Source organism: Lampetra fluviatilis, chromosome 55 (assembly GCF_964198595.1).
Source record: "Lampetra fluviatilis chromosome 55, kcLamFluv1.1, whole genome shotgun sequence".
Taxonomy (NCBI): domain Eukaryota; kingdom Metazoa; phylum Chordata; class Hyperoartia; order Petromyzontiformes; family Petromyzontidae; genus Lampetra; species Lampetra fluviatilis.
The window spans coordinates 7,050,368-7,064,183 of NC_136329.1; the positions used below are offsets into that span (position 1 = coordinate 7,050,368).

A 13,816-nucleotide genomic window follows, 5' to 3' on the forward strand; every position below is an offset into this window, starting at 1 on the left:
AGTGTCTGCCAGCAGGCCAATTACATTGAAGCGAAGTTTGAAAAAAATTGTATTCCTTTTAATACAATCGTATTGACAGCGTTATTTACAGATTGTGGATTTTGTGGTTATTACCTAGAACTGCAACAGCATACTTTCGTGAATGATGTACAAATAATTGCCGTTTGTTAAGTGACGCATTTCATCCACAGATCCCACAAATGCGCGCCGGGAGATAAACAAAACCTGCAGGCTACACGGTCAGAACCAGGGTAAACGGTCAGAAAATAGCAAATGAAGACCAGTTTACAGAGGTGACTTTCAAAGATGGACAAATATATCTAAAGATTCTGAATGTCTTATTAGAAAGGGCAAAGCGTTGTTCCAAAGCCGGGGAGCTGCACAGTGGCAAAAGCCCGATCATCCCACTAAATGAGCCCTGACCTTTGAAAAATTAGGTCTCTGTAGGAATTGGTGGCACAACTGTCTCTCTTTATAATACAAACCTCCAGGACAGATGTTTTCAATGGTTATCTAATTTACTTCCATTCCGTATCACATTAAGGATGCCTTAAACCCCAAAAACATTAATATACCATATATTCATGATTGATGACATTTAAGTGTGTCTGCAAAAGTGCCGAATTCCGAAAGTCATGATGCCAATTGGCAACGTGACGGCGAGTTACACCGCGACGATTGGCAGCAGTACCGTGGACTCCCGGCTGTTTTACAACATCTTCCAGATTTTCATCCTATTCATGACGGCCCCATCTCTGTGTTTATTTTTCTCTATCACCATCACGATTTTCACCGAAATGAAGCTAAGGGAGAACTCGCGCTACATTCTCTTCGCCAATCTCATTGCGTGCGACACCTTCTTCCTGTTTTACTCCACCGTCATGGCTACTTTAATTTGGCTACAAACAAATTTAAGTTTGACGTCGTGCAACGTGAACACCATGGTCAGCACAATTCTGAACCAGAGCGGGGTTATGTGCGTCACGCTCATGTCCGTGGAGCGATACGTGGCCATTTGCCACCCCTTCCATCACCCCCGCTGGTTCAGCCATCGCAAAACGCTTCAGTTCTTGGCCGTAATTTGGTCCGTCGCTTCAGTGTTCCCGCTGGCGTGCGGCACTCTGGTCTTCACAAGCGGCGTGACCGTGAACAACACTCGGACTTGTTCTTCGTATCTCACCGACAGCCTGATGCCCAACCCCATGGCAATCACGGTGCTCAGAGAATTCCCAAACGCCGTAATTTTCACGGTCTGCATCATTGCTTTGATCTTCACCTACTTCAATATAATGATGGTCGCTAGAAAGGCGTCCGATGATGCGTCTAAGGCGAAACGAGCCAAGCAAACCGTGATATTACACGGCCTGCAGTTGTTTCTGTATCTGTGTTCACTTGGTAACACATTATTTGCAATCCTTTTTGCGAAAATGACATCAGATCCTAACGTGATGACAATATTAAGGTTATGCAATTATTTATTTCTTTATTATAGCTCAAGGTTTGTTGTTCCCTTAATTTATGGAATACGTGACAAAAAACTTAGGCAGTGTCTTAGGAAGAAGATCACCTGTCACTACAATAGGGTGACTGCATTTTAAACCATGCAAAAAATGAACGTGAATCTTACCATTTGTGTCGTTAAATGCTTTTAAAATTGCATTTCGTTCAAATGCCTAAATATTTGTCTTAGTCTTGGGTCTTTCGGTAAAGTCACGTAGATAGGTTCAAAAACTACGACGTTTCGATCACAACACAAACGGTCGTCTTCAGGAAAATTGAAGACGACCGCTTGTGTTGCGATTGAAACGTCATAGTTTTTGTTATTTTTTGTTATTTTCTTTGAACCTATCTACGTGATTTGACCGAAAGACCCAAGAATATGAATTCCTGCAGTCACGAAAGCTTTATGTCAAGATTTATTTGTCTTAGTTTAAATGTATGTATGTTTAACTTCTTTGGCACCATACACAGGCAGCCTCACTAATCAGAGGTGTGGGGGAAGGACAACAAACTAAGCACAAACAGCAGTTCTACAGAAATTAGTTTTCAATCTAGAAAATGCATTTTTAATCCAGAAATTAGTTTTCAAATGAGATGTTCTTTTTTAGGCTGGTAAGTTGATCAAATACATGAATCTATTCATATAAAGGAGACTAATGTGGCTTTGTTGAGGTAATATATGTTAATATTGTAAGACCGTAAAGTTGTAGGAAAACGCTTGATGTTAATCCGAAAAAATTGCCTTTACAGGTGTAGTGTTGTAGAACGACACTACTGTATTGGGCCGGTATGGGGGCTGTAGGCAGGTGTCATGGGGGTCGTGTCAGGCCATGACACTCTGCGTGAACCCAACAGGACACGTGACCGGATAAAGGGGGGCCAGGGGTCCCAGGGGAGTCACGGGGTTGGGGATCTGGAGGGGGGCGTGGCCTGGGGCGGGGCCGGCCATGCCGGAGTGGATATAAGCGGTGTGTGGACAGAGAGCGGGGCTGCTCTGCTGTGTCAAGTCTGGGATGAAGCTCTCCGGTCTCCGCTAGTGGACCAGGCAGCGTGTCGGGCTGTCCTGGTCCAGTAATGTAATATCCTCGTGTGTTTGTTAAGTTAGGAAGGTGGCTATCACCTTAAGTCGTTATGTTAAGTGTTAATTGTTATGTTACCTAATAAATAGTGTTGCCTCCCAAGTTCCAGTGTGCGCCTGAATTTAACCCATTACACAGGTTTCCCTCCCTTTGTGTGGTAGATGCTTTTCGAAAAAATGGCGTACGTACAGGAGACTCTCGATCATCCGCGTGCGGTTTATCCGATATGCAGATTACCTGCGCACCTGAGATTTTGACAAATGAATAACTCATGGATTTCCCCTGAAGCCCAAATTAATAACATAAAAACAGTTATCCATTGTTATTCTTGGAAATGTTTATTATAAGTCACGTGCTTAAGCCAAAAAACCATTTGCTCCGGTTAATCCGAAATCTACGTGATCGCCACTACAGTGGAGTAGTTGCATATATTTATAACAGTAGGTGGAGTTTGATTGATTTTGATTGTCTGTGGCTCTGCTATCCATTTAGTTGTCCGAGTCTTCTGCGCAGGAGCAGGAAAGTGTCAGTGAACACGCGCATCGATCGATCGTTAGTATTCATTATAAATCGAAAGAGTAGTAATCGTCAGTTGCGCTTCATTTTCAGTTATTTATCTGATCATTTATTTTGCGAGTTTTAATTTATTTCCCTCATTAAAATGCAAATCAATTTATAACATTTTTGACATGCGTTTTTCTGGATTTTGTTGTTATTCTGTCTCTCACTGTTCAAATAAACCTACCATTAAAATTATAGACTGATCATTTCTTTGTCAGTGGGCAAACGTACTAAATCAGCAGGGGATCAAATACTTTTTTCCCTCACTGTATCTGAGGCCCCGTATATATAAATATCTGAGTACGGATCTCTATGAGTATCTAGGCATCTATATGAGTCTCTACGAATCTCTATGAGTCTCTCAATACGCATCTCTATGTATCTCTACGCAGAGGTGTGGACTCGAGTCATGTGACTTGGACTCGAGTCAGACTCGAGTCATGAATTTGATGACTTGCGACTCGACTTGGACTTGCATAACAATGACTTTGTCCCACCTATGAGATGTGGACTCGAGTCATGTGACTTGGACTCGAGTCAGACTCGAGTCATGAATTTGATGACTTGCGACTCGACTTGGACTTGCATAACAATGACTTTGTCCCACCTCTGTCTCTACGAGTCTATGAGTCGAAATGTATCTTTATGAGTCTCTATGAGCCTCTATGCATCTCTTTGATTCTCTATGAGTATCTATGTGTTTCTGAGTCTCTATGTATCTCTACGATTCTCTGTATCTCTACGATTCTCTATGTATCTCTGTGAGGCTCTGTGGGTCTCTATATCTCTGTGTTAGTTTATTAAAGTTGCTGAGCCAGCTGGCCCAGGATTAGCCACAATCTAGCCATCGCTTTTCACTCATGAAACTGGAGAGCAGCAGACTCGGTGTTACTAATATGACATTACAACCAACAATAACATATATAAGAATCACAGTTAAGAGACAAACAACATTCTATATACATTGTCAAAAAGAAGACAACATTCAAACAAATTCAACTTAAAATCTCATCAATGGTCCTCATACTCGATTAGGGACATTGCTACTGTCCCGGTGGCCAGCCAGGCCACGATTGCTTTTAATAAATAATTATTATTTTGATTTAATACACCGTGAGCCACAAACGGGAAGATTTGTTTAGCAATGAAAAACATTGCTTAGTTGCAGGGGGGTTTTCTTCCACATGTCAACTCTATCCACACGGCACGAGTCGACATGGCAAGCTGCCACTTGAGAACAGATTCCCGGGGAGCGGCTATCCCTATTTAAGGAGCTCGTTTCCTTGATAGCTGTTGCTACAACAGCGAACCCGGTGAGTGCTACGCGGTGTTTTAAATGCACCCTGCGTGTTGCACATTGAGGCAATTAACTGTCACACGCCAGGATATATTTACATGCATGGTGATCATGTACATATTTATATACGGTGTTCTCAAGAGGTGACCAAATGAATGCACTGGGAAATCACAACACAGCTACACGGGTAACACGCTTGTTCGGTTGAGCTATAAAGTGTTTGGAAGCACCTAAGAATTTTGGTCTCTTGGCATCTCCATTCTGCCATCTCTGTCCTCATCTCAACTGACTTTATTTGAAAAAAAGTGTGAATGTAATTTTACAACATAACTGCTATCATTATTATAATTGAGTGAGTTTTTATTTATCTGTAATTGTGAAATGCTTTGATATTGTCTGCCGGACAAGTATTTGGGTCTCGCGGCGGCTAGGAGATGTAAAATACTTCGCCTTGTTTACAGGAGGTCGTGGATTCGATCCTGACACCTGTTGTATATTTGGCGTTTGCATGTTCTCTCCGTGGTCATGTGGATTTTTCTCCTCCGGGTTTTCCCCTCCACATTTAGAAACATGCGCTTAGAGTATTTGGCTGCTATACATTTTAACATGATAAGCCACTTCGTTGAGATATAATTTGTGGCCAGGTCGCTTCTGAAAAAAAGCTATACAGCTCAGTGGGCCTTACCTAGTAATATAAAAAAACATCATGCCTCGCACGTTTATGTGGCTCGTTTGGACGCCGTGCATCCCTGTTCGGTGTTAACGTGGCACCAAGACAATAACAACAACACTGAGTCACTTGATTAAAGAATAACTATTTGAATGCATTTACGCTACCCTGGGAAGGAACAGCCGAGGGATTGACTTTAGGGTAATAGGGAGCGGCGTGGCAACAGAGACGGCAGTGGCGGCTCTATCAGTCGGCACAGACAGACAAACACAGAATTACATATACAGCTCGTGAGCACGCGTGTGCACAGGCGAGGGGCTAAATGTATCTCCTGGACGGTGTGGCAAATTAGCTTTTATAAAGAATGGGGCCTGTTTGGGGTTCATTTTTTTTAAGCCTCGCGTGTTAATATGGCAGGACAGAGGACAGAGCCATTCCCCCTTTCCGTGATGGGCAGCACGTGTATATTAGCCTGTTGGTAATGTCGAGGTTTGATGCGTATGCAATTCCATCTGGAACGGACGGTAAAGAAGTGTTGCAAATCCATATTGTGAGTGCATTAGGTTTGCTTTCGTGATATTAGGGTCCGTGTAAAAATGCGAAGTGAAATAAATATTTGTGTATGTGTAAGGGTTGTAGGGATATGATGATAACGTAATATAAAAAATGAACATATTTGTCAGCAACTCTGTCTTTATAAAATATAAAAGGTCATGTTTCTTCAAATGGACATGCAAGCGAGACAAAATAGATAAGAGGCATTATGAGATTTCTGATTAACGTTTTTTTACACACTTTATCGAACTTGCCTTGTCTGTTAAAAGAAAATAACAAATAACTACGACGTTTCGTTCTTTAAAATCTGTGACGCTTAATATCTTCAGATCTACGAAGCCTAACGAGCTGACATTTTCTACACAGACTCGCATCGTGTAACAATTCAATATTGATATTTTTACTTAATTTTAACAATGAGTACTTATACATTTTACCCCCCCCCTTTTTTTTGAAATCACGAATGGTCACGCCCAGCCATGAGGTCAAACGTCTTGTCCAATCAGAGCGGCTGTTGCTGGGCATGGCGCCGGAGCGGTCGCTGTAGTTCCCCCTTAGCCTTGAACAAACAAATTACATTAATTACTACGATTGCTATTGCTAAAATAATTACGTATTATAATCTTAATAAATAACATTATCGTTTGCTTTGCAACACCCAATTCGACGCACTGAAGTCAACATGGTTATGCTCAAGTTGAGCGAGCAGGTGAGAACCGTGATGATTTACAATTAAATACCGTAATTCTATCCCTGTTTTGATTGCCACAATGTTCTGATTAAACTAAACACAAAAAAGCAGTACTAAAGAAATGAGTTTTCAATCTAGATGATGATTTAAAAGTTCCCTACTCCAGTAGCTACCTCATATCGGAAGAGTATTCCATACGGCGCAGAAGTGCATCTGAAAGCGCCGTGCAATGCGGTGACCGTCTTTGTTCTATGGTTCGCCAAAAGCCACTGCTGCTGCGAGGATAACCGGAATTCGCGTGATGGTTTATGCTCCTTGACGAGATCAGCTAGGTATTGTGGAGATCAGCAAATTTGTGGCATGCACTTTGTGTGTAATAAGTGTGACCTTACAACGCATTCATTCGGCAACCAGAAGCCATTTCAGCTCAGCGAGCACCGGACAGACATGTTTGGATCGTGCAGTACCCGTCACGACAGGTGCCAGATACTTTGTTTACACACTGCAGATTGGTCATATTTCTATAACGACTCAACTCCCGATTCACAAAGACGCAGGAAGAGGCATCACCACAGTGATTACACTCCTCTGCTGCTCATCATTCATCACCTCGGTGTAAAATTAGCATTTATTCTCAAACATTAATATCAGCCATATGAGGAAGACAAGTATAATAATTGATACAAGCTTTTATAAAGGCTTACAAAAACGTATGATGAAAACATGAAAGCTCACAATCCATTGAGTAAAACACATTTGAAGAGCACTGTAAACTTAACATAAATTGTAAAATAACTTCAATTTTGTTGTCAAACAGTTTTTTTTAAGTTCTAACATTTTAAATAGAAAATCGAATATTCTAGACCAGGGTCGGCAACCTGCAGCTACTGGAGCCACATGCGGCTCTTTAAGGGACTGCTTCGTGACGTCATTTATGAAGGAGTACCACCGTCTCGTATTCACCACGTTGCATTGCGGCTCTTGAATTTTTTACTTAATTCGAAAAAATTGCCGCCTCTTGTTATTTTTTTGCCGATCCCCCTCCCTGTTCTAGATCTAACGGTGAAAAGCCACTGATCTGCTTCCAACTTGAGAATATCTGCTCTAAATCGAAGATAACTTCGAGTAACTGTGCTTTGGACGAAGGACGTACGACATATGACATATAACGAGGCAGCGTGTCCTGAGTTTAAAACTTCTTTAACGACAAAAAAAAACAATGTGACCCCGTGAGAGAAACCGTTGCAGTGGCGTCAAACTGGCGCAAGGCTATACTGTACCAAAATGTTCCGGTTTCGCTGGGACAATCCCGGTGGGAGGGTTTTTTTTATTGTATCCCCCCCTCCCCACCAGTTTTGAACAATTTCTGGCCTCAGCGCTCAACTCGTGATATGGCACAAAGGGCCTCCTTGGTTAGTGGAACTCGGTTGACTGGCCTATGCAATCTGCAAACACGAAGTGCATATATATCAAGTGTATATTTTGTCCACTTAGTTAATGAGTTATGGGAATAAATTGGAGCACCTGGATAAAACCCCACGCATACGAGGGGGGAATCAACAATGTTTCATACAGATGGGACAGCTGGAGATTAGTATGCTTATTGTATGCATGTATCTGTGTGTATTGAACTTGTCCCACTGTACATAGCCAACCGTGCCAATCGCAGGTGCGAGGGAAGGACAAGACACTAAACACAAAAAGCAGTTCTAAAGAAATGAGTTTGTCACTCTAGATTATTTTAAAGTGCATAGCTTGCAGTGGCTTCCTAATATCAGAAGAGCATTCCAGACGGCCACAGAATCACGTCTGAAAGTGTGTGATGCAGTGACCAGCTTTGTTCGATAGCCAGCCAAAAGCCGCGGCTGGGAGGATGACCGAAGTTCACATGATGATGGTTTATGCACATTGACCAAATCGGCCAAGATATTGGTGTTTCATTCGTTGCAAGCACTTTGTGTGTAATAAGTGAGACCTCATTAGTCCACATTTACTGTACTGCCTTCTGGCCAAGGAAGGATAAGGCACTTTGTTGATGCCCATGGGGGATGGAGTTGCGCAACGTTTGTGTAATCTAACAAACCCTTGCTTCAAGACAACCGCCCAGCCAAATTAGGAGCTGGAGTTAGTAGTGATTGGGTATGCGTGGCTTTTTTAAAATGGGTGGGAATGACAGTAACATTAAAGTCCATTTTTCATCATTAACAAAGTTTAAAAACTCATGGTAGAGGGATACAAACAGACACACAGCCTTGGTCAGCATTTACAAGATAAAAGATGCGTGGTATATTGGATTGTTCCTTTAAATAATACATCCACCGATTTACACGTGTGGAAAATCTGTCTCCACTTTCTTGGGCGTGTCCCAGATTTTAAAGATCTCCCGAATTAACCCAATTACCTGAACTATAATGTTACAATATTCGCTTTCAGCTTCCCGCATTTTATATTTCAGACACAACGCAAAAAACTGAGTCAAGTATTCCAAAGTTCCCAGACATAAATCTATGATCATCAAAACCTTTGGCAGTGCATTCACATTTTCACCCATCCCTTCAACTCCACATCCTCCTTCTGCTGCGGAGAGCTCCAGTGCCTCCTGAAGTCCGCTCAGAGTCTTGATGACTATTGCCAGCTGCAGTGCCTGGAAATTCTTGCCCTTCCAGTCGGCACCCTGCAGAGACCCTGCCAGAGCCATCACCACTACGGCTACACGCTTCAACGTCACCGCCTCCTCCGGCTGGGCCTCCACATCCGCTGCCAAGCCCAGTGCCTTGCCCAACACTTGGAGCACCTTCACGATGGTCTTGATGGTACCCGACGAAGATGCGGTGGAGGTGGCGGTGGCCGCAGGGCTCGTCGCAATGGAGGTTGAGATCATAGCCGAGGTCACGATGGTCACCTCTTTCTCAGACACCGCACCGAGTGGTCCAATGCTTCCCACCATCCTTCCTGCCCTCGCCAAGCCCTCGCCCTTGGAGCCCAGTTGAGACGTGCACTCCGCGAGCTTCCCACTCAACATACCCAGCATCAGGTTCATTACCTCCGTGTCGGTGTAGAGCCAGCAGGGGGCGTCCATGACTGATTTAGGAATAGCAGCCATTTTATTATCGGTGGGGGTTGAAGAAACAAAATCGATTCTCCTTTCAAACCAACGTGTTTAGTCGATTAAGTAACTTTTTGTTTTTTTTTCCTTGATGGCACAGCTGTTTGGGTAGACACAAGACAAATACACATTTGTCATTAATCATCATTTAATGTGGCTCCCCTAAAGTGTTTGGAAACAGCTAGTTTTGTCTCTTGGCATCTCCATTCTGCCATCTATGTTCTCATTTAAACTCTGTTATTAAACGCACTAAACTCTGTTATTAAACTCACTAAGTGTGAATGTAATTTTGCAACGTATTTTTTAAAATCTGTAATTGTGGAAAGCTTTGTTGTCTGCTAGTCGAGTCACCCTTCATAAAGAGCGTATTAGCTCTACGGGCTTTACTCAGGAAATAAGCTCCTGTCTGGGAACTTCTGATCATCATGAAACATGATCTATTTACCTCTGGATGAAGGTCTCCACAAGCCATCGACACCTCTCACGATTCCTGGCGTACGTCCTCTCAGACATGGTCCATTCCTTGGCTGCTACTCCGTGACTATTCTTGACCATTAGCTATCTTGCCTGGTCTAAATGAGGTCGTGGTAATGGCCTTACGCTCTGTCCTTTGTGGACTTTACTCGTCTATATAGAGTATATTTGAATCCGTCGAAAAGGTGCTCTGCAAGTGGTGACCAAATGCCCTCTAGATTTTGGACATTGAAACAATATTTGGGATAGCATTGAGAGACGTGGCATTATGCTGAGATGCAAAACTTTGACATCGCCTGTTGGCATTCTCTGGTCTAACACTAGCGGTGAGACAAGACCATAAAGAAAGCGGTCTCTTGTGTAGGCCAATTAATTTCAAAGACAATGCATATAACATTATCAGAGCATGTTTGTCATTATTGCCACACATATGTGTGGTTAATGTAGACTTGATGCCTTGAAAAAGGTATCTGGTTTTTGAACGTCATAACACCTGTTTTATTGCCAGAAAGGGTAAAACCTATGCTTATGTTTTTATCATTTTGGAGACTACCAAAAATAACATTTCAAATATATATTGCCAGGTAAAGCTCACTCAGCTATTTGCTTTTTCAGAAGAGACCTGTTCACAATGATAGCTCAACGAAGTGGCTTATGAGGAAATGTATAGCAGCAGCCGAATACTCTAAACAATTGAATTATGAAGTTTGTAAATATTGAAGGGTCTTAACAAAGTTGGCCAGATCATTATTCCGTGGCCTAACCACATATATGTCAAAAAAATAAACTATTTTATTCATATGGGAAGCAAAAAAAGCACACGAAAAATACAAAAAAATAAAACGTGAAACACAATCGCAAAGAAATGGGGAACTGACATCCCGATAAGCGACACATCCTAAACATTTATATCTTAGCATCGTGACTAATGATGTCGCAACAAGCCTGTCAGTTAACAGAAAGGACGCACATTCATCTTTGCCTTACCTTCTCACTGTACCAGTGAACAGCGAAGTGATGTGATTGGGGAGCCAGAGAGACTTATATAATGCGTTCCGTATGTGCGCGTTGCATGTGGTTAATGGGTTCCGTATGTGCCAGGTGCATGTGGTTCATTGCGGCTTTTTTATGCACAGTCAACAGATTGAATGATTAATTGTTATTTGTATGCTTTTTGGCTTGTTTCCTGCTCCATTTATGTCGTCATTGCCGAGTTGGCACCGCTGACCAGGTTCTCCGGATTCGAATCCAGGGTTCGGATGTCCATCTGTGATTAAGCGTAATTCGCAATTGCAGTCAGTTGGTGGTCTCAGCACGGTCGCCAATGATTCTCATAGGAATTCAGACTTTGAATAAAGACCCATAGTTATCACACAGGTGCATAGATTTACATATAAATTAATGGGCTCATAAAGAGGCGCAGAGCCTTACGTACACACAGACCAGTGTTCTTCATACATTTTAAGAGGGGGGTGGGGCCACTTTCGCCGATAAGAAGACCACATCATTGTGAGGGTGTCGCCACACATTTGAAACCATTGGGGGGTTTGACAGCAGCACGATGGTGATGATGATAGGGGTATTTTCACTCTTTGTGTATTGTCGGGCGAGGTCGCACATCAGGGGCCGCACTGAAGGCCATGGGTCGCCAGTGGCTCGTGGAGGCCTTGCAATGAAGAACACTGGCATAGTGTAATGTAGTGTGTAGCTTCGTGTGTAGTGTGTAGCATAGTGTTGTGTATAGTGTAGTCTAGTGTGTAGCATCGTGTATAGTGTAGTCTATAGTGTAGTGTGTAGCGTAGTGTATAGTGTCGTGTGTAGTGTATAGTGTAGTGCAGTATTCACTCATTTTCAGAGGAGGGGGGGGGGGGGCGCACTTTCGCCGATAAGAAGACATAAGCGCGAGGGCCGCCACACATTTGAAACCATTGGGGGTTTGACATCAGCACGACGATAGATGATGGGGGGTGTTTTCTCACTGTGTATTGTCAGGCGGGGCCCCACTAAAGGCCACCGGAGGGCCGCCAGTGGCCAGCTGGGGCCTTGAAATAAGAACACTGGCATAGACTCGTATGAATGGTCTCCGGCTAAAAGCTTGCAACAGCCGTGCCTTGCCGCCCATCACACTCATCACAGCAATGCTGAGTAAGCAATGGTTCCGCATCCACCTTGGTGAAGCTGCCAGCATCCCAGGGTGGCTAGGAGATGTTAACTACATCTCTGGTATGCAGGAGGTCGTGCGTTCGATCCCGTCCCTGACGGCCTGCTGTATATTTGGAGTTTGTGTGTCGCTCTCTCCCCTTGCTTGCGTGGATTTTTCTCCAGATCCTCCGGGTTTTCCCCTCCACATTTAGAATGAACATACGTTCAGAGTACTTGGCTGCTATACATTTCCACGCGAATAGCCACTTTGTTGAGCTGTCATTTGTAATGGCCAGGTCGCTTCTGAAAAAGAGCAATACAGCTCAGTGGGCCTTACCTGGTAAAATCAAAAATAGTTTTCGTTTAATAGTTTAGATTGAATAATGGCCTCTCGTGCTCTAGTACAGTTCAATCCCGACACCGGCAACATTCCAGCGTGAGCTGCCCGCAAATTCACAAAACGTAGATGACAAAGCTGGGAAAATGCAAACCAGGACGATAGAGGACACTGGAAAAGGCCTCGAAAAATATCGAAAGAAGACCATAAAAGCCTCGCCGTACGCGGGGGGGGGGGGGTTATGTTTCTGGAAAATGCCGTGTCGGGAAAAAAACTAGGGTTGCGTTCTTGGGTCTGAAATTATCACTTCCTCCCTCTCTTTGGATAATTAATTCTACAAGATTTTTCCTAGACCACATCGCAAAAGCCACCTAATTTGTTTTTCTCTCCTTTACATGGTCAGCAATCTTGATTTGAAGCTTCAAAGATTTCTGACTATGTAAAGGAGAGAAAACCCCATACTCTTTGGTTATTTCGGTAAAGTCACGTAGGTATACAATTTTATTTTATTTTTACCGAAAAAACCAAAGAGTATGGATTCCTGCAGTCACGATAGCTTCAAATCAATATTGCTGACCATGTAAAGGAGAGCAAAACCCATACTCTTTGGTTCTTTCGGTAAAGTCACGTAGGTGCCTACGTGAATTAGGTACCTACGTGACTTTACCAAAGAACCAAAGAGTATGGTCAGCAACTTTGGTGACTTTGTAGAGGTGGGCAGTATAATAATCTGCAAACGTCTTTCAATGCCATACCGCAACGTATCGATGGGTCAGCATTTAGAAGAAAGCTCGCATTTTGACCACGAAACAACGCAGGCTGGGAGGGCGATGAGAAGTAATTTCTACCGATGGCTTTGCCAGTCGCTTTGGCACACGAGGCAATGGCGGAGGCCAACACCACGCACTGTGCAAAGGAGTGCAGCGTAAAATGTATCTCTTGAAACGAAATTGTAGACCACAAGGAGGGTAGAGGCGGGAAACATTGGAGAGTCAAGTGGCGTGTTCGTTAGCAGTTAGAGCAGTCCACCTTACAGACCACTTTGAACCAAGGGGACGAAGTGAAGGCTACCGTGCAGCGATGTTTTCGTATTGTAAACGCATTATCTGAAGTCCTTGAACAGCATCCCTACGCCTCCACACGTTATGCCCACCTCTGGTAACGAAGTTTCTACAACGAAGTGATTGATATCTGGGAACGTAAACCGAGGTATTAACTGTAGTACATGCATACCAAGACAGGTGGGGACTGGTTAACACACCGCACTGCGAACCTGATTACGAGTTTAATTCCCCACTAAGTCTAACGTGCGTGAACAAAGGTTTAAAAGTAAAAATAACGTATTCTGGGCCTCGTGTGAGTAGACGCAGCCTCAACACGAGTGTCTGGTACAGAGTTTAATGC

General features: G+C 43.3%; 1 protein-coding gene across 1 annotated transcript; it reads left to right on the plus strand.

Moving 5' to 3' along the window:
• The first annotated feature begins 635 nt into the window (after window positions 1-635).
• Window positions 636-1,598, plus strand: LOC144949867 (odorant receptor 131-2-like). The gene has a single exon (XM_078879857.1). It carries the CDS (start codon window positions 636-638, stop codon window positions 1,596-1,598), a length of 963 nt encoding a protein of 320 aa, XP_078735983.1.
• Window positions 1,599-13,816: the final 12,218 nt, after the last annotated feature.